This window comes from Diceros bicornis, chromosome 14, assembly GCF_020826845.1.
Source record: "Diceros bicornis minor isolate mBicDic1 chromosome 14, mDicBic1.mat.cur, whole genome shotgun sequence".
Lineage (NCBI taxonomy): Eukaryota > Metazoa > Chordata > Mammalia > Perissodactyla > Rhinocerotidae > Diceros > Diceros bicornis.
Genome location: NC_080753.1, coordinates 40,483,722 through 40,505,692, shown reverse-complemented (window position 1 = coordinate 40,505,692; position 21,971 = coordinate 40,483,722). Strand labels below are relative to the sequence as shown.

The 21,971-nt window shown below is 38.9% G+C and overlaps 1 protein-coding gene and 1 non-coding gene across 2 annotated transcripts; both read right to left on the bottom strand.

Moving 5' to 3' along the window:
* Window positions 1-518: 518 nt before the first annotated feature.
* On the bottom strand, window positions 519-591 carry TRNAA-UGC (transfer RNA alanine (anticodon UGC)). Its single transcript has one exon. It is a non-coding gene; the product is annotated as a tRNA-Ala (tRNA).
* A 7,456-nt stretch (window positions 592-8,047) lies between these two features.
* LOC131413495 (putative vomeronasal receptor-like protein 4) lies at window positions 8,048-8,950 on the bottom strand. The gene has a single exon (XM_058554023.1). The coding sequence runs from the start codon at window positions 8,948-8,950 to the stop codon at window positions 8,048-8,050; it is 903 nt and encodes a 300-aa protein (XP_058410006.1).
* Between the last annotated feature and the right edge of the window lie 13,021 nt (window positions 8,951-21,971).

Here is a 21,971-nt window from a genome sequence, read left to right as displayed (position 1 = left end):
CTGCCTAATACCATCACCTTGACTATTAGGTTTTCAACATATAAATTTTAGGAGGACACAAATATTCAAACCATAGCATATAAAAAACAAAGTGTATCTACCAATATACATTTTCAAGTGCATTTATTAAAGAAAAAATGAAAAATGTTATCAGAACATTCAGAAAATAATGAAAATGAGATACCTTAAATTTTGTATGATTCTTTCAGTGTTCTACTCAAGTTTCAATTCTAATTCTTAAATGTTTTTATAATTACAGAGAATAAATTAAATATATGCACCGCTGCCTTCTTTCTTTCTCATTAAGCATAATCACTTGCTCTGGGTTCATGCCCCACCAATGCGCCCTTGTCGTGGAAAGTTCAGCACCGGTAAGCATCCTAATAGAGAAACAGGAGCATCTTAACGGCCTGCCTTTAAGACGTGCAGTGCAGTTATTCCTGGCTTTGAATCTGCCTTTCACTGGAGAGAGGCTATTTGACAGTCACATTGATGGCAGAAGTCACCATCCAAAACCCTGGAGAATGTGGGCATCGATCCCACTGCCTCTCGCATGCAAAGCGAGCGCTCTACCATTTGAGCTAATCCCCCCCTGGGCAAAAACGGCTTCTCAATATTATCTGTATATCCATTTTTTTCAGGCCCATCTGCACCCGCTGGGAACTCCATGTTCACCAACGCCGAACTGCACGGAATAGAGGGTGAGACAACTCATAAACAGCCTGGGGCAGGAACCCCGGACCACTGAGCGGAGGGTGGAGAACAGCTAGACCTGGAAGGGCGCGGCAGGAAAACTCTAGCTTCGCCCTAATTTGACTTCCTGGATCTCACCGCAGAGGAAGAGGAGGCCGGCTCATCATACGGCTCTCTCCATTGCTCTGCGCTTCTCTTTTGTAGTAAGAGCTGGGCCAACATTAGCTGCTGACGTGTTGACTGCTTGAGGAGGGCAGCGGGGCGGGTTCTCCCGGCCCCTCGTCCACCCTCCATCCCCGCCCGATCCACCGGGCCAGAAGCGCTGGCAGGTTCCCTATCGCCTCTTGTCTCCTGAGGAAGCTACCGATTCTGCTGGCCTCGCTCTCACCAGCAGCCCCAAAGTGTCAGCAGCCCAAAGCGTCTTAGGACCAGAGCTGTAGGTCAGAGTAGGAAGGCCTAAGATCCCAGGAAGAGGGAAGGGGCTGAGAGAGGGCAGGAACTTGTAAGAGGCCTTGAGGATACTGAGGGAAGAACGGCTCTTCTAAGTTGGACTATGCACATGAATACAAAGAGTATTTTCAAGCAAGATCAATTCTCCCCTCCCCTCCTCTTCTCTCTGGCCTCACTGACTGAAGGCTCATCCCTGGCTGAGCCTCAAGGTAAGCTCAGACGGGTCCCCTGCATGATGGGGTTCCCCAGGCTCTCAGAAAACACTTGCTTCCCTGAGCAGTCTGGCAGGATGTGGACCCTTGGCCAGAGGATCTGGCATTTCCAGGCCCCCAAAGCACGTCAGTCAGTGCCCGACATCCTCTAGAAATCTACGCATCAAGCCCTTCCCGAGTACCCTCTGTGCTCCCGGCACAGCGCCAGAGGCAGCTGGGAGCTGGGAGCAGCCAGCCAATGTTCTCCGAGCAGTTACTCATTGCACCAACCCATGACCCCACAGTGTTACTGTGGCTGGCAGCAGCACCGCTGTCTCCATTTTTCATGTAAGGAAACTTAAGAAGACATCATCGTCCTGGACAAAAGGGGAGAAACACCTGAAAACAGAATTCTGCAGAGCGGCCCCGGTGCCTGGGACTCCAAGAGCTCCGTTTTCCGGGCCCCTCCTCCCTCCGTCTGAGTTAATTTCTTCCACAAGCGCCACCTTGTGGTCCTTTATCATCATGTTGCTCATTTTGTTTGCTTAATTTTACTAACACGTGATACATTCGGGGTTAAATATTTCAATATAAGAACGTTTAGCGACGTTTATTCACATCCCAGTCGCCCTCTAAAACCCAAGTAACGATTAAAATGTATACTCCGTTTGCTCTGTTCTTTACACAATTTGTAGGCGTCACTCTACACAAAATGTCCTACCTCTTGCGTTTATGTCTTAGACCATCTTAGAAGTATTTCCCAGACGTGGAGTGGGGAAGTAAGGCTTGTCTCTCATAAGGAACTTCAAGCTCAAACCCCCGAGATTATTATAGTCAACTGTTTAATCAAGCAAACTAAGAAGCCATAAATTCTTACTGTTTCCCAGTCTCCTTTTGGGCATTGAGTGACATTTCCTTGTAAGGTGAGTGATATCAAATAAGAATACAATTTTTATTGTACTTTTTCTGAATTGCATTTCATGGGCTAGAAGAAGTTATATTCCCAGTTTATTTGCAGTCTGAAACTTCAGCTGCCCTAAATTCTGCCAGAGGCCTATGGAAGAAAATTGTGAATGTCAGCCCTTGAGGGAGGTGTCCTTTGATTACTAGAATTAAAACGCCCTGCCTAGCACTTCCCATCTTTCCCACTTTATTTGTTCACATGCCCGGATGATGCCTCAGAGCATTTCAGAGGCTTCCACAGGTGTAAAGAAGAGCAAAGCTCAGGTACAGCCTCATGGACCAGGCTCCTCCATGTGTGACTTCTGAAACAATCCACGAGCTATTCTCACACATTTTTCCCGAAAGAGGTATTTTGATTTCTCAAATACATTTGTACCAAATTCAGGATGCAGCCTGAGTGTGACAAGATGAGCTGCAGAGGAGGGAGGTGTGAGAGGGCAGAGGTCTGTCTGCCAGGGTAAGGACTCTACACTGCAGGTCATAGATAGTTGAGTTGTATAGGGTTTTAATGAGGCTCTTAGTATGCTCAGGCTCAAGGTTTACAAGCCTTGAGGTCTGGGTAGACAGTAGGCTGGAGCTAGGATGCTGGAACTTAAGCAGGAGAACCCTGACATCCATGGAGCGAGGCCAGAGGATGAGACAACTCAGGCTGAGGTGTTTGGGAAATACTAGATGCCTTGAACTGGATGCCTAGAGAGGGAAGAGGAGATGGATGAGAGCAAGGAGGGACAACTGTAGATTGTGTCTTGATTTTACAACTGGGAAGGGGGGAGGGCAGCAGTGCAGACAATTAGGAAGGTACCAGTCTTGAAACTGCAGGCTTATTTGTTACTCAAACTTTGTATTTTTGCAGAAACCTACTACGAATAATTTTGCTTCTTATTTTATGCATAGATTATCTCATGTTAAATAGTGAAATCTAGAACCTTACCTATTTTGTAGAGTTTTAATGGTTATAGAAAATGAATTGAAGCATAGATAACAGACAGTAGCGCCATAAGCATACAAGCAAATAAAAACTGTTGTCTCCTTAACTATTCCTGAAAATAATGGCAGAAGAATGGGCTGATGAAAACTATTTATTCAGTGAATTATACTGAAAACTTTTTCTGGCGTTTCAGAGATGAATGAATACTACCCGCTTTATCTATTAAAGATTCATATTAAACAGATGAAATGGTATGCAAAATAATATAATGCCTGAGATTAACCTCACAATAATATGGAAAACCAGTTTGGCAAAATGTTGATAATTGCTGAAGCATGTGTGATGTGTACTTGGAGGTACTTTATACTCTTCTCTCTACTTTTGTGTATGTTTGAAAATTTATGTGAAACAAACCAAAACGCTTGAAGAAAAAGAAGGGGCAATGGAGCTAAGAGAAAGACAAGAAGGACTAATGGAGAGAGCCAGCAAAGAGCGCTGTGGGCTTCTAAGAGTGGCCCTGGAGCTCCTGGCCCAGAGGAACTCACAGGTTACACCTCCTCATTCCATCTCAGCAGCAAGTTAAATACTATCTCCATTTTGTGACCCTTTAGGCTAATGTGCTTGAAACATCTCATCCCACCCCACCTCAGTCCCCAAGAGTTTGAATAGGCATTGCCACAATTCAAGAATCAAATATAGAAAGGAGTACAGTGAATAGTCTTGACCTCTAGACCTTTTTATTTTTGCTTTTGCTGAGGAACATTGGCTCTGAGCTAACACCCTACCCATCTGCCTCTATTTTGTATGTGGGACACCACCGCAGCGTGGCTCGATGAGCAGTGTGTTGGTCCACTCCTGGGATTCGAACCTGCTAAGCCTGGGCCTCTGAAGAGGAGCACGTGAACTTAACCACTATGCTACCACCGGCCAGCGCCTCTAGACTTTCTTTTAAAAGGATTCTCTAATGAGTCAGGCCCACTCACACTCAAGGAGAAAGGATCATACAGGCCATGTAAATCAGGGCTTAGACTCTTGGGAGCCATTTAGAATTAATATATATATATATATATAAAAGAATTTATATATATATGTATATATATAATCACTAAGAATGAAAACACTGAATGTAAGTTAAAGCTTATAACTATATTTATGGTTCTTTTGTCTTTGGAATGCATCCCGTATTTTCCGAGTACTGTGATTTCAAGTCATTTGAAATAGTTCTACGTATGTGCATGCCAGCAATTTAATGTACAGTTAGGTCATTTGTTTCAATGTTTAAACTAAGTTTTAGGATTTTAAAAAATAAGTAAAATATTTACATGGTTCTGTTCAAAATTTTAATATCAAGTTTGTTCTTAGAGGTGTTATTTCGATCCTTATCCTCTCCTCACTTTTCTTTCTCTTTACATATTGGTGACATTTTAAGAATTATTATTTTTGCACTTAAAATTCCATTGTTTTGTTTTGAAAATATAAGCAAATGAATAGAAATAGTCATGTTTTTTCTCTTAAACAAAATGTAACACATTCCTACTAACTTTCTTTTTTCACTTAATCATATATCCTGCTTGGAGTGTCGAGTTCATTTATGTTTAAGGTAATTACTGATATATTTGGGTTTAAGATACCATCTTGCTATTTTTTTCTATTTGTTCCATTTGTTCACTGTTGCTTGGATTATTCATGTGATTTTATGTTTTATTAATGAATTCTAGCAAGAGCATTAGTCTTCCTAAAACTATTCTAATGTTTCTAAACTTTCTAAAACTATTCAGAACTGAAAGTCCTGTTATATATTGTTTTAATTAGTTTTCAAATATAATGATTTTCTAATTTTCATTATAATTTTATCTGTATTATATGTTTCATTGTAGGCTATTTCTCATTTCTCTTGGTTAGATTTATGAGATACCATTGACTTTAGTGTTCTAGAATTTTGTTATTGTGTGTATAGTTGCAAATTTTTAAAAATCTATTTTACTTGTGTAGTTGTAAATATTTTTAATTTATTCTATGTTTGTATCTTGACTCTTTCCTATTCTGTCAACGATTTCTTTTGGGACTTTGGTTAGATGTATAGTAGAACTTCTCTCCTTGCCTTCATTTTTCTTATCCCTCTTTTATAATTTCCACCTATCTGTATTTGTATATAGTATTTTAGATAGTTTCCTCAAATCTAACTTCCAGGTTTTCTAATTCTTCCTTCTGCTGTATCTAATCTGCAATTCAATAAATCTAAGTATATATTTTCAATTTTTTAATTTTCAGAATTCCTCTTAGATAATTTTCAAATACGTAAGAGCTAATGTATTGTTTTCCCGATGATCCACTGCCCCTTCCTGTGAAAGGATTATATATTTTTGTCAATTTCCCTATTAAGTATACTGTTGCTCCTTGTGAAAAGAATATAATTATTTTACTCTTCGATATCAGAATTGACAACAGGATGAGTCATGTGATTGCTTTGCTCAATGCAATGCAAGCAGAAATGAAACATATCACTTGTAAGTAGAAGTTTAAAATACATTTCATGGTTCTTTATTTACTCTTTTCCTTCTGCCATGAGAAAGGCAGTGTTCTAGATGGGGGCTGTTCTTACAACATGGATTCCAGAATAAAGAAATCAATAGACAAGAGCCAAAGCCAAACTATAGTTGGCATGAAATATTAGTGAAGAATAAGTTTTTGTTATAAGCCACTGAGATTTTTTTTTCTAATCATCAGATAATCTACCAAAAGTTAACTAGTACTTGTTCCCTGCTCATATTTTCAAACTTTATCTTTATTTAAACATGTTTAATATGAGTATTTTATATTCTGCATGTAATACTTCCAATATAGGAGTATTTGCGGATCATTTTTTTCTTCTACTTTTTGTTCTTAGTTCTTTATTTTCTTGTATATTTTTGAACCTGAGCTTCTCATTTTCCATTGCACTATATCTGTGGAAATTCTTTAATACCTGGGTTGAAGTTTAATTCTTCAAAAAAGATTTCCTTTGCTTAAGATATTGGGTACCGTGGAATAAATAAAAATAAAACAAAATTTAAAACAAAAAAAGAGAAAATCGTGTTAAGGGCAGCTTATGCACACAAAACCTTAAGTGACATTTTTTTCCCCACTCAAACTAGCAAATGAGTCAAGATAAGAAAATTTCTTTCATAGTCCCTTCTGTACAATAGGTTATTCTTTTCATTCATATTTATTCTGCAATTATACTCCTTTGGATTTTCAGATGTATGTAGGAATCTCCTATTATATTATCTTTCTTTAGTTTTCTCTAAATTGATCTTCATTCGACTGTAGTCCCCAAAACAGAAACTCCAGAACTGCAGTGTTTCATAGAAACCTTCAGACTAACAATTGTCTTTTACTCTCATTTTCTTCTATACTTTCTGATTTCTTACATCTTTTGCGAATCTTAAGGTTCATAACTGTCATACCAGGTTAAAAATATGTTTAAAAATATTTAAATTTTTATCCAGAATTAGGTTGGTTTCAACCTGGGAGTTACATAGAGTATTTATTCCACAAAACAGCAAGGAATATCAGTTCTAATCTTATAAAAGATTTTTGTTTAATTTAACCCAAGATTTTAGTTCTTACAGTATGGAAGGTTGTAGCCTTTCCTCAAGGAAATTACTGTCTCATGAGGTTAAAAGTTAAACTAGTAAAACACAGGACAATCGATTATTGTTTTAGTGCTCTGACCAAAGAAAGTTTGGAGGCTATGTGGGCACTGAGATGTGGGCCTAAACTCGGTATTGAGATTTTTTCAGTATCCAGAGAATATAGTGCCCAGATACGCCAGCTCTACTCGTTGTATTACAATTCTGTCAAAACAAAGTAGTCACACAGTGACCATCACAAAGTTCTACTCAACCCTGAGATTTCAAGTCCATGTTAATCCTTCACTTGTTCATTTCTCAACACATATAACATTCTTCTATTCATCTCCTACTTTCCTGTCTACATATACTTTCAGCCTGGCCTTTACTTGAAGGTTAAGTACTTACTATAGCTCTAAACTTCATTTCCTGATCCTTCATGTCTAACCTTTTGAGTCAGTTACTAATGACTAAATAATTAATTCAGTATCATTACAGATCAATCACTTTGCCAGATAATTTTTTTTTAATATATATTTCTCAGATAAAGAAAATCTTCTGAAGACAGGCTTATGTATTTCAGGAATACAGGTGAGGAAAGGTCTTCACCCTTTTTTCTTCTCTTAAAGACTTCTTTCTGAAATGATTGATCACATGGGATCCAGTGTCATTAGTCGCATCATTCTCCATACAGAGAGCCAGTTGCCTGATGAGATTACCTTGAGGATGGGAATGTGTCGCAGTTGAAAACAACAACATTCCTGAGTCAATCTTGCATTTAGAGGTGGCCAGGTAATATTATTTTGCCAATATACTTAAGTATTTGGTGATGATTTCTGAAAAAGATTTGTTTTCCTCAAGAGTGTGTGTATCTTCTTTTTCTTTGTTACTTTCCTCTTTTTCTTCATGCTCAGAGTGCTGACTAAATAACGGATGTAGAGTAATAATTGTGCAAACAAGAACACAAAAGCCACATGGTAGGGATGGTGGAAAGGGAGGCTGGAAAGAATCTGTCTTTCCCACTTCCAGGAACTCCCGAACCAGCCTGAAATTACCTAGTACCAGGTCTCTTCTTAAAACAAAAAGTAAATCTATTTTTATAAGCCTGTATTAATTTGATGCTCTGAGGCATGAAAGCAAAAGTAATCCCTAAAATTAATATACCCTGAATTGCTGGAGGAATCAATGTAGAAAGTAATTTCCCCCACTTTTCAGTGAGCTCTCCAGCATTTAGCCATGTTGGCATCCCTGATGATCAACACAAAGGGGCTGAGACTGGCATAACCAGATGTTAGAAATATTTTAACATTTAATATTTTGTACTTATTTGCCAAGAAGTAACCTATATAGAAGGAGAAAATGAAATCTGTCCAATAAAAGAAAAGGAAACAGGTCATGAGAATGAGAACACTTTGAGTAGCTCTAATCTCTGGGCTGGGATTTCTTTGAAACCTGGAGTTCTGAAGGTAGAGGACACACTTATGATGCTTATATAGACGAAAAGCCAAGTATCCACTGTTCCAGCCCATGACACTCTGAAAGATGATATCCCACAAAGCCATGAGAGTAGGGAAAAGCCACCTAACTATTTTCCTAGATGGTAGCATATAACAATATCCAATATATAGTCTAATTGTAGATCTGTTCAAACTATCGACTGCTGTGATATAATAGAGCAAATTAGAGCTTATCAGGAAATTAAAGACCCAGAAGAGGAGGAGATAGGGAAGAACTTGCCATACAGTTTGCGGTTTGAGCTTTCTCCATGAGTTGGTCCTGTAACTGATGGTGATGGCCTGGACCACGCTGAGGAGACAGGTGGTGCAGATTGAAAGACCACGCGCCACTCTCCCCAGATAAACCACAATTTTACAACCAACATTGCCTAGGAAATTTCTGAGATGAAAAGCTACAGTTATAGCTTTGCTCCCTTGGGTACAAATAATGATTGTATTTGCAGAAGCCAAATGGATGAGAATAAGGTCTATGGGTTTTTTCTCAGAACCCATAACAAAAGTATATACATGCCCTACAAATATAAGCAAGTTCCCCACAATTCCAGGTCCAATAAGAGAAAGGAAGATTATTCCCGGGATGAAGTTACTCCAAATCATCTTCTAACTTCATGGATAGAACTAGGAAAAACTTTTGAGAAACACAAATAAGTAAAAATGACATATTTCAGGTCGGTGGCTTTTTTCTGTGTCTAGTCTAGTGAAAAGAAAAGTTTCAATTCTCAAATATGTAAATGTACATGGTCTGTCAATTCCATGTCTCTGACCTCGTTCTTTGCTTTTTCTTCTTTTTCTCTTGTTTTGATTGATATGGAGATTGTGATAATTACAATTTAAACATCCAGCCCAGACCTCTATCATAAATTCCACACTTGTGTATCCACCTACCTTTCCAAGAGGTTCTTCTATGTATTCTTTATGTCTAAAATTTACATGGCAATATTTTTCCCAGACAATAGCTAAGCAAAGGGCGACATCGCTCAGTCAATGTCTAAGCTATACTGCTGAGTATCATCTTAGATGCCTCCTTCTCCTTCACTCCTCATACCCAATAAATTATCTCACTCTAATGGATCGTGTTGATGCTCCACCCAGGTTCTCTTTACCAGCCTATACGCACTCATTTCTCAGATACTGGGAATATTGGGCTAATAAAGAGTTGTAGTTTCTTCAAAGAATTGTACTTGGCTAAATGAGAGTAATTTCACGGGAGAAGCTATGTGGCTTACTCCTCTCTTCCCAAGGAGAGTAGAAAAGTCCAGCCCCCTTCTTCAAGGTGGGACTAACTCTGGTAAAATTTATGTTCTTGATCTTCCACATGGGTGGGATCAGATTGAAGCCGACTTTTTTTTTCTCCTGCCTATCCTATTCTCATTTGCTACTTCTCCTGAGACACTCCCCCAACAAATCATCAGAGAAAGAGTCCCCAAATCAGGCTCACATTCTATGGGCTTCAACCAAAGACACACATCTTACTGATTACATCTCTTCACCTTTGTCAAATCTAGTGATTTTCTCAATCAGAAATGCCCACCCTGCAGGTCAAACCTCCCTAATATCTCACATTGTGATTTATATAACCACTTTATAAATGGCATCACTTTATCTATTTATTCTTCTATATTACAGTCAGAACGAGCTTTTGAAACATAAATCTGTTCCTTTTGTTTCATTTCTTACAAACCATATATGGCTTCATATGTCAACTTTAAGTCTAAACATATTTGTCCTCCACAGTTTGGCCTCCTCTCCTCCTAATGAAACTTATTTCTGAATTACTTTCAACTGCCCGCAAACAAATGTGCATAAACTCCCGATGCTGAGCTGCTCTTGCCATCAACCTTTACATAGCTAACTGCTGCCCATCTGTCACAAATCAGCTTAGAACTTTGTTTTCTGGTGCCTTTCCCTGAACTCATTGGGCTATGTTGCCATGGCCTGTTTACTTGTTTCCTTCCTCCACTCAAAGTGGAACACTTGAGAGATGCTCACATTCTGTCTAGTACCTAAGTTGCCTAGCATAGTAACTGCTATTAAATGCTCGAAAAATAGTTTATGAATAAATTATTAAATGAGGCATATGGTTATGGTTGTAAAACTGCATATTAATCACAGAGATGAGTTGACAAGCCATTTTGGAGAGATATTTGAGTTGATTTAATTTTCCTTATGAATGTCAAAATTGAATGACTTGGAGAAGTCAATTCACATTGGATGACACATTCACTAGGGCCTTTAGTGTTTTCTCGGATGTGTGGATAAGTTGAACTTCAAAATCTCCACTGATTCAGAGAATGACATGGACCATCTTTTAAGAGACTTATAAATTATGATAAATTTCTGCTTCTCACATCTCTGTATTTACCTGCTTCTGATTGGATTTTTTTTGGTCAAATATACCTCTCTGTTCTCTGAGACATCAATAATAGGTTTTGGCATAAGGAACTTATCTTTGCTTCACATCTGGATTGAAAAGCTACCCACTTAATCTGATCTGGGGGATGTTGGAAAGAGAGGTTATGTGTATTTTTAAATAAGCTTTCACCAGCTTCTTACTCCCAGCATTTAAGGATCAACAAAATACAGTCTGTGAGAATCTAGTCAAGTCAGGGTTTTCTGTAGAAAATGGTGAGGCGGGATATGCATATTCCTGATGCTTGAGCAGTATCATTAAATTTGAGAAATATTATAGTGCACTGTTCACAAGAACAAGCTTTACAATCAGACACTCCAGAGTTCAAATACTGGCCTTCCCCATTCCTGTCTGGATGACTTTGGGCACATTATTTAGCATCTCTAAGGCCCAGTGTTCTCATCTGTGAAATAGGGGTAATACTTTCTACTATACAGGTCTATTGCGAGGATTAAATGAGCTGATGTATGTAGTGCTTATGTCAGTACCTAGCAAGTGTTAAAGAATTATTTTCTAAAAGCAACTATTAGTGTTGTCAGTGTCCTCTCACCTGTTTTTTTCCCCAATTCTCTATAATAATGTAGTGTGTTATTATATTTTAGGGCTGGGAAAGGAAAATAGCAGAATAAACAAAATCATAATAAAGAAAGTAACAGTGCCCCATGCTGAAAAGACAGAATGACATCAGAAATAATATACACAGCTTAAATAAAAATTTCCACTGCTAGGAGGGAAAAATGCACAAGGGGAGACTACAGAGAATAAGTGCTTCCACACACCCAGGGTGAAATGTCCTTGATGTCTGATGTCTCCTGTACCTCCCTTGCCTGGATAAAAAGGGAGAGCTTCGGGCACAGAGCATCAAACACGCTGCTGCACAACAGCTCTCTCATGGACCAGAGAGAAACAGATGTTTCTGGATGGCAGTTGGGAAACAATCCGCTGTCTTCTCCCTGGGTGTTGGCACCTTCCTCTTCCACAAGTGACAGAGGAGCTCAGACTCACAGACTCTCTCATAGCCTGCACCTGGCCAGCCCTGCCCCAAATAGCCTGCCTTCCAAAGCCAAAGGTAGCCCCAATCCACAGTTGTCAGGCATACTCACTTCGGTAGCTCTGTGCAGCACCGCTCTGGCTGGTGTTCTGGCAGAGCAGCACCAGCCAGGCCGTGTTATACTTCCCCGAGTCCCAGTGCTCATGGTTAACTCTCACTGCCGTCAAAATGTCAACATCATAAGTTTTGGCTTCGCCAGGGGTAAAGGGTGCCTTCTGTACAATGTCGATCCCTGGGGCACATCTCTCCCTTCTCCCTGATGTTCCATAATTTGCTGATCCCAGAAACATCCCCATCCCAATTATAGTAAATGTGTGGTAATGAGTAGGAGGCACTTTAAGGATGAGCAGTTACCAGAGCACACCGTGCCGAGACGTCCAGGTTTCCTAGACTTTATTACAGCCTCCTACCATCCCCTCCATTCACCACCAAAGCTCAGGAACGATTTGGAAGAAGCATCTGAGAATCAGAACTGATCACTTTCAGAACATTTTAAAACTATACTCTACATTGATAATAAAAGATCATCGAGTGCTAGAATCAGAATACTGGCTACTGTTGGGGTATGGTGTCTAGAAGATGGCAGAAGGGGACTTCTAGGGTGCTGGCATTTTCTGTTTCTTGATCTAGATTCTGATTATATGCATGTGAATCAGTTCATACAACTCACTGAGTTGTTCACTTAGGATATCTGCACCTCTTTGTATGTTTATATCTTTTAAAAGATTACTGCCAAACAATGCTACTGGCTCTAGGATCTCATAACCTGCATTCATGGCCCAGATCTAGCTCTGATTGTAAAACTTATTTTCTGTTCTTTTTTTTTTTTTTTTTTTACTGCATAATAGCCATCCTAATGGGTGTGAAGAAATATCTCATTGTGGTTTTGATTTACTTTTCCCTAATGCTTAGTGATGTTGAGAATCTTTTCTTGTGCTTATTGGCCATTTGTATATCTTCTTTGGAGAAATTTCTGTTAGAGTTCTTTGCCTGTTTTTTATTCATGTTGTTTTTGTTATTGAGTTGTAGTTCTTTGTATATTCTGGATATCAATCCCTTATCAGATACACGATGTACTAATGTTTTTTCCCCAATCTGTAGGTTGCCTTTTCACTCTGTTGATAGTGTCCTTTGATGCACAAAATTTTTTAATTTTGATTAAGTCCAACTTACCTATTTTTTGTTGTTATTGTCTGGGCTTTTGGAGTCATATCCAAGAAATCATTGCAAAATCCATCATCATGAAGTTTTTGTCTATGTTTTCTTCTGAGAGTTTTATAGTTCTAGCCTTTAAATTTAGATCTTTGGTCCATTTTGAGTTAATTTTTGTATGTAGTGTGAGGTAAGGGTGTAACTTCTTTCTTTTGCATGTGGATATCCACTTTTCTCAAAACCATTTGCTGCAAAGACTATCCTTTCCCCATCAAATGATCTTGGAACCCTCATTGAAATCATTTGACCATATGTGTGAGGGTTGATTTCTGGGCTTTCTGTTCTATTCCATTTGTCTATATGTCTGTCTTTATGTTAATACCATACAGTTTGATTATCATAGCTTTGGGGTTAGTTTTGAAATTAGAAAATGTGAAACCTCCAACTTTTTTTTTTCTTTTCAAAATTGTTTTGGCTATTTGGGGTCCTTTGAGATTCCATATGAATTTTAGGTTGGATTTTTCTGTGTCTGTGAAAAACATCATTGGAATTTTGATAGGGTTTGCGTTAAATCTGTAGATTCTATGGGTAGTATTGACATTTTAACAATATTAAGTCTTCAATCCATGAATATAACTGGAAAAATACATTTTTAAAAATATCTTGTTTAGTTAGGTATCATAAATCCAGTATTAAAGGACAAGAACACAAATTCACGTGTAGAAATGATGCCTGCAAATCGTCCTGGGAAAACTTACTTGGTGTCTGCTCTTTTGCTTAAGAGACCCCAGCCTTACATGTAGTCAACAATGTCACTTTCTCATACACCAGGGACATTAACAAACATAGGGACCTCAGAGAAAGAGGATACCCTCTCAGAGAGGTATTTCAGGTGTTATCCATTAAAAGGAGATCTTTATATAGTAAAATAAACATTTCTTGTTTCTCCTATTTAAATAAACTGGACAAATAACATTAAATAATGAACAAATGATATTGGATCAAAAAAATTACCAAGCAAATCTGCAGTTAAATTCACACCTTACTGACAGGAACTTGACACAGTATCCTACTTCCAATATAACTGAGCACTTCCCATACTGTGCCCAGGAAAAAAATGCATTTTAAAAAAGACAAAAATAACAGGGTCACTCTGACTGTTTGGAGTTCCAAAAATATTAATATGTTGAATATCTCCTCTCTAGCTAGACTCACAAACAAAGACTTTTTCCTGCTATTACTTTTATGGTATCCTAATGTATGCTATGACCTTTGTGGATATTACAATCAAATAGGGAAGTTGCTGTTTATCACAATGTATGCACTAATGTAAACTTGGCAACAGTGGAAAGTTTGCTGATTATTCCATGAAATATTTGCTGTATATGCTCTATGGGGAATCAATAGGGCTGGGGGCTAGAGGTGTTGTCCTTAAATACAAGCTTCTGAGGAAATTACCCAAAACAAAACAGCACGGCCAGATTCATTAAGAAAATTTGAAATTAAATACGACCTAACTCATTTAAATTATCATACTTATTTAATACATATATTTACTTACACAAATTAAAAAATGTCCAGAATTGAGAAGAGCTACCTAAATGTTCTCTGTTATGATTTCTATTAGTAGAACTTTATTACTATTAAATATATTAAGACATACAAAGTTATAGTTATTATCTGTGGACAAATTCTAACAATTCATATTGATTTTTCTCGGTTCTATAAACATCAGTGAAAAATTCTTACTACTCTTTTGTTTCTGTTTTCCTTTTTGTTGTCTGCAGTGTCGGCCCTATATACATATGAACTAAATGATTATTGTATAAAGACTCTCACAGTTTTTTCAGTTACATTCTGATTTTTTATCGCAATTTTCCTCATTAAACAGTTTTGTTTTCTTATGAATTTTTAATTTTAATGTATATTGATTTCTATTTGTTTTATTTTGTATAACTCTTTTTTTTCCTGGAAACTCTTAATTCATCCCTTCACCTCCTACCCTTAAAGAACAGCTTGATTTTACAGCTTGATCCTAGTAAATGACCCTTCTTAACCTTTCTGGATATACATGTATATACTATCCACTACCACAAATCACATAATTTTAATCTCAGAATGGGTGAAGAATTGCTTTATTGTGCCTCTTGAATCAACATTCAATCTATGAAAGTTCAGTCTCAGATGGGGGCCTACAAACCATTCTTCCCTGACTTTCCCTCCATCTCTTGACTTAATCCTCAGACCCTGTGTCCCTCTGAATGTCTTCAGCCCTATGATTCTCCTGCCCATGTGGCCTATACACAAGAAACCTTCCTTCTCAAGTCCTCAGGGGTTGAGCCTGTGGATATCCAACCCACGTGCTCCTCAGAAACAAGCTCTTGGTTCCATCTTGAAGCAGCAATTCAAGGAGGTGTCCCCTAGGAAATATGCAAGAGGAAGAAACAAACCCGCCCTTAAACTGTGGGCCTTTTGGGTCTGGTTCAACTTCATCCCAAGCAAAGCCCGTTATTTAGTACTGTCAGGTTTTAAAATTAATTATTTACATTTGCAATTTTTATCCTGAGGCTTTCTTTTCAATAAAATAAATTTGTATAGTTTTCTGAATAGTATAAACTCCTGGTAATATCAGAGAAGCTCAGGAATGTATAATCCAGCAGTTTCATCCTATATGCTCTTTTTGGACAAAGATCATATGTCTCCTTGAGAGGGCTGTGGTCAAATTGCAAATCTATAGTTTACTTGTTACAGGTCTTCATGAGCTGCATGTTTTCACTTTCTCTTGAGACCTCAGAACAGAAGAGTGGACACAGAGGCTCTGAGGTAGACATATTTGTAAAGGTGAATAGATGGAAACTATCAGAGGCATTGAAATAACAAATGGCTTTCAGGTCACAGTCCAGGAAAATACTCACTTTCTGCAAGTTTGGATTCAAGTGAAGAATAACCCCCATTTCTGTACTGGCAGTAAGTTCATGTCCTCCCCTGAGGCTCACAATTCAGAACTCCAGGTCTGAAGACAACAAGAAAGGACCTTGAAGATATAGGGTACACTGCAAACACCCACAGTCCTTTCGCTGTTCCTCTCACTTCCACCCCCCAATAGTGGCAGCCAGAGGTGAAGCAGGAGGGCACAAGCAGTGGAGATGAACGTCTAAGCACTCTCTGGTGGTCTCATCTGGACATATTCACATCAGATGCTCTGCAGATCATTAGAGAATATGAGGAAGTCATCAGCCGTAGCTAGATCCAGAGTTATATTCACTGTGAAAACATAATGTGGCACAGAAAATCAAGCAAAGAATAAAACAGTATGACAATGACAATGACAGTAACAATTGAGTAAAACAACATTAAAGGATCTATCATTAGTTTCAGCCACTAAACTAAGCACTTTGCAGGTAATAACATACTTAAATTCTAAAACACTCTCTTAAAGTAGGAGCTATCCCATTTACAAATGAGGCAAAGTAGCTTCAAAGTCTCTTTTTAAGACCCTATATCATGTACAATGCAGTCTAATTTTATGATCACCAACAATCAAGAATTTTAGAACCTGAACTCAATTAAATATTTACTAAATGTTGAATCTTTTACAAGAGACTATGCCAGACATTTAGGAAAATGGTTTCTGTTTGAATTATTTTTTTGGAGAAAGATTTTTCAATTCTCTCAGTCAACCTGACTCAGATCTTAACCAGAGTGAGCCCTTGTGAATGCTAGGTACTAAAACAGGTAGCATGCCCAACGATTGTAGCAGAAGCACCAATATCTCCCTTATTCAAACTACTTTCTCTAGTTACAAGTGGTCAATGGTCAGAGTCTTGAATAGAGGTGACTCATAATGGGTATAATGTTGATAATTGTAGTTGTGTCAAGATTAAACTACAGCTTAACTCTCATTTTTAGTTGACTGATTTGCTCTTATATAAACAGAAATATAGTGCAGTTGAGCTCCATGCATTATCTGAGGATAATGGAACTCCACTCCATGCATTATCTGGGGAAGCAATATATACATTACAGTAGCCTCAACCCATACTTTTCCTATAGCTTCTCTCAAAACTTACTCAGCCCTTTGAGTTAGAACAAGACTAATCTCCAACGATCCCTCCCTCCTCTCTGCTTTTCGGAGAGCTGGGGATGGTGTACCTGCCACAGAACCTCAGCATCCAGTGTCACATGCTCAGCACAGGTATCATCACTCTGATCTCAGCCACAGCTTTACCAGGGCCATTTTGGTCTGAATCGTCTCAATCCATGAAGTGTCAAAACACCGAGGAGCAGTGATAAGGCCATCTTGATTCTCCCCCTCCAAATGTCTGAGGCAGGTGGAGCAGAAATTGTGTTTGCAGAATGTCAAACAGAGAGTTTCAAAATAGTTCTGGCAGATGGGACATGTAAATTATTTTCTGAATTTTTCTGCCATGGCCACTGCAGGAAAAAGAAGGAAAGGGTTACAATAACAGTAAATCATATAGATTGACTATTCTGGGGGAACTGACATTCATACATTTATTTTCAAAAAGGAATCCTTCCAATGTACATTGTCCTATAATTACATTTCAAGAAGGATGAAGGAAAAGAGAGAGACAGAGAGACAGAGAAACAAAGAAGAGAGATTGCAAGCAATATTTACAAGAGGAAAGAGCTGACCATTCTTTAAAACTATTTAAAAGTATCAGGCTACATATTTAAAAAGCACCAAAAAATGCAGAAATTAAACACACACAAACCCTTAAATACTCCATGTCCCATCAATTTCATAATTTACATTCAAGCACATGTCACAGAAAGTCATAAACAAGAATTTTTAGAACAGCAGTATACACAATTGCTTCAAAGAATAAATTACCCAAATGTCCATCAAGAGTAGAAGGAAAACAATGGAATTTTATACAGCAAATAAAAAGTAGAAAGTGACTGGATACAACAACATGAATAAATCTCATAAATGAGCTCTTGAAAAAAGATGTCAGGTACATCTGACACTTAGTTTAGGATTCTATAAGTATAAATTTCAACAGCCAGCCCTTGTGGTCTAGTGGTTAAGATTCAGCACTCTCACCACCATGGCCCAGGTTCATTTCCTGGCCAGGGAATCATACCACCCATCTGTCAGTTGCCGTACTCTGGCGGCTGTGTGTTGCTGTGATGTTGAAAGCTATGCCACTGGTATTTCAAATACCAGCAGGATCATCCATGGTGGATAGGTTTCAGTGGAGCTTCCAGACTAAGACAGACTAGGAAGAAGGACCTGGACACCCACTTCCAAAAAAATTGACCATGAAGATCCTATAAATAGTAGCAGAACACTGTCTGATATAGCACCAGAATGTGAGAGGATGGCACAAAAAGACCAGTCAGGGTTCCACTTTGCTACACAGGGTCACTAGGAATCATAGTGGACTTGATGGCACTAACAACAAAACTTTATGTGTGGACACAGATCTGTCTCAAGTGTCCTGCCTCCTTGATGATGGAGACTGACAGAAGGCTTTTCATTTGCTCTGAGTGCTTTTAATTGTCCTGAAAGAAGGAAATCAGGGAATATCTGGAACTGGGCAGTTCGGTCAGTCTCATCAGAGAGCTGGAACCAGCACTGAATATGGGCCTCAGAATTTGCCTGAGGAGGGTACAGTTCTATGGTGAGTGGTCCAACCTCCCATCTACTCCCATCCCATTCATCCACATCTTACTCTGCTGTGCCCAAGTGTAGGGGGAAACCTTGACAATGTCCATGAGGCATAGAACATAAATTTTCACAGTAATTTTTAATCCAAAAGTAATCACAGAAAAAATTGTAGAATTTGTTGTAAAATGACAATGAAAACACTACAGATTACACTGTACAATATTTGAGCAAGCTGTGAACAAAGAAAAGGTCATTATATTTAAAACCTAAAATATCAATCAAGAGACACTACAAGAAACAGAATAAAGTATCCAACTAAAGAGTCATGAAATGAACAACCTGTCAGAAGAGAACTCAGATAAAGAAGTATTTTGAAAAGGAAAGAAAATATTCACTTACAAAGAATTCAAGGTTATCAGACTTCAGAAGGACTGTTACCTACTGTTCACCTGGCAGAAGTGGTGGGGAGACCTCCTTGGGGCCCATGCCTCTTCTGCCATTCTCACATGACCCATGACACCTAGGACCTTGGGTATGGTGTGGTCCCGGAGAAACCACCAGTTCTCTAGACCGACTTCTCAACTTTCTAAATGTGTCTTGGGGCCAAAGCTATAGCTCAGAGTGGGACAACCCTACAATTCCCCTGAGACAAGGGTCTGGGAGAATGACAGGGAAATTTTTGAAACGTTGAGCAAATGAGATATTTGCCTCATTTGAACTAGTGGATAATTTTAAGGAAAGGTGGATTGTGCTCCCAGGGTAGAATCTGCTTCCCATTTGTAGGCCTCTGGTGATGGGAAACATGAGAAGCTCTTCTCATTTCCATTCTGAGGCAATGAGATAAAAACTGTTGTTCCACTTTAGATTCAAACTGTTGATTTGAAATTAAGCAACTTCCAATCTCTTTGTTTTTGTCTTTGATTCTTTTCCATTTTGGTTGTTTCACCATCCTAACCTCCAAACATTAATTCTTATTTTGTCCTGAGATCAGATGCGCATGCAGGCACTGCCCTTCCATAGCAGGCATTCCTGGCTTTAAGAGAGCTCTTAATTCATAAAATAAGTGGATACAAAGAAACTCCTATTCACTCTTTCATTAATTTCCTTGATGATCTAACAAACATGTAACTTTAAAAAATGTCATTTATAAATCATGGAGTCCTATATAGGTTGGTGAATTCTGTGCTTAATCTTGACTAGACTATTTAGTGGAAATCCAATCAGGATATTTAAGAGGTGCATGGTAGGTTGTGAGTGTAAGGTGTTCACTGGCCAGTTCCTCACTCAGTGTCTGCAGCAGGATGGAGACTTTTACCCATGTACTTGACATTTACAGGACCAGAAAGTGTGTGTTTCCACCTCTCTGTAAATCCATTCATCAAGAACTTACTGAGCACTGGCTACACACTAGACACAATGTCTAGTAATTCTCAGAAAAATAAAAACAGCAGCAGCTGCTATTCATTGAAGAGTTACTAAGGTCTAGGTCTTGCTCTAAAGAGTTTACATATATTAACTCATTAACTAATTTAATCCCCACAGCAGCCCTATGGATTATAGTAGTATTATTACAATCCCCATTTTCACGTGAGAAGACTTAAGAAGGAGTTGTAGTCACAGATTTCAGGAATTTCTTAGCCAAAAAGGGAAGGAAAACTTGGACAGACTAGGAGAACTCCACGTCTTGAGTTTGTTGTGTTGGCTCCTCTTCCTCTATATCCCTCACTCTGATTCACTATGTCTATAGGGTTCCATATCCTCCTTGGTCCTATTCATTAATGTCTAGGTCTTTAATTCCTTTAGGCAAATGAGCATCTGTCTTTCCCTGAGATAGCATTAGAGGCTGCACATACAACACTTAGCTCAATTATCTGCAATATATAATGGATTCTATGAATGTCTTCTATCAGGATAGGAATCTTATTTAAAAGGAAGACTTTGTTTTCTCCACTGAATGTGTCCAGAATCCAGATACAGAAGGAATTTGATCCTTTAGTGGATGCCTAAGTATTTGCTGGATGATTAAATATTATGAAGACAACTAGAAGGCTCAAAGGGAAGCACATTCTAACCAACTTTGCAAAGAATGAGATGCTTGAGCTACAATTTGATATATCCAAAGTCTTCCTTTTCCTAGATCTGAGTATCATAGTCGTGAAAACAGTGGGATGACAGTAGGACAGAGAGGAGGAAGGTTGCAGGTATTCGATAGTGGCTCTAAGGTGGTTTCCCAAAGCTGGATCGAATTTAGATTACCATTCAGAGTTCTTAGGGTGCAGGCCATATAATTAGTTAGTAGGTGTCTGACTACTTACTGCATCCTGGAACTGACTTGCATTTGCCCATTTCTCATCAAGGGCTCAAGAGGTCCCATCACACAGGAAGTGATGGCTGGTTTGCAGTTGCTAAGGGTCTAACACGTTTACCCATGGACTTGCAGGTATCTGGAAGGGGATTAGGGGCTCCTCCTCCAGGAATTATGTCGCCTGGAACCTGGTGTAGGACAAGTCAGACAGCTGAGGTTTATAGGGTGGGGAGAGTTTAAGCACCGGCTGGGACAGTTGATAACGTTTCAGACAGATGTAACAGTCTTGGTAAGGACTTCCTGTCCTAGGAACGAAGACCAGTGAGGCTAGTGTGAGGACAGAAAGGAGCCCTATCTGCAGCCATAATCCCCATCTTCCTTCAGAGTAGAGGAAAAGTCACCATGCAGAGGAGGAGGAGGATCAGATGTTGCAGTGAGTGATCATATAGCTGTGACCGACCTGGTTGACCTCCTTCGAAACTGAAACTAGAGCCTGCAAACCACTCCCACACCCAAGCTCCAAACGTGCTGGGGGCATGTCGCTCCCCACTACGTGGAACTTCAGAAGGAAATAAGGACCCTCAATTGCAGGGATTCAGTACAGGATTAAGAGCTCACCACATAGACCACAGCACACAAAACTGAAGGATGTTTTTTCTTTGATCTGGGAACCCAAAGGAAAAAGAGAGGGAAGTAAGAAGGGATGCGCAACTCTCCTGACTCTGAGAACTTGCATCTTAACCCTCACAACAGTACTTCCTTCCTGTAGCAGCAGTTGAATCCACTGGGCATTTTTTCTAACACTTGCAGAAGGTGGAAAAACTTCTTCTCATTCAGAACCACTATAGCCTGCTCTTCTTCAGAGGTCTAGGTCCAGAGTCCCGGGTCCCTTCTTCAAGATTAGAGATACCAGGACTAGCTAGTTGGCTCCTTTTCATTGGAGGTCTGAGTTTCAGCAACATGGGTGTTCCTCCTCTAAGTTTCTGTTTCAATAATTCTAGCCTCTTTCTTTGTTCCCTCAGCCCTAGAGATAGTAACTGCTTTCTGTAATTGCCACCTCTGTTA

What these genes read in the sequence shown, in the direction of transcription:
- LOC131413495 (XM_058554023.1), bottom strand. Translation starts at nt 8,950, where the DNA reads ATGATTTGGAGTAACTTCATCCCGGGAATAATCTTCCTTTCTCTTATT.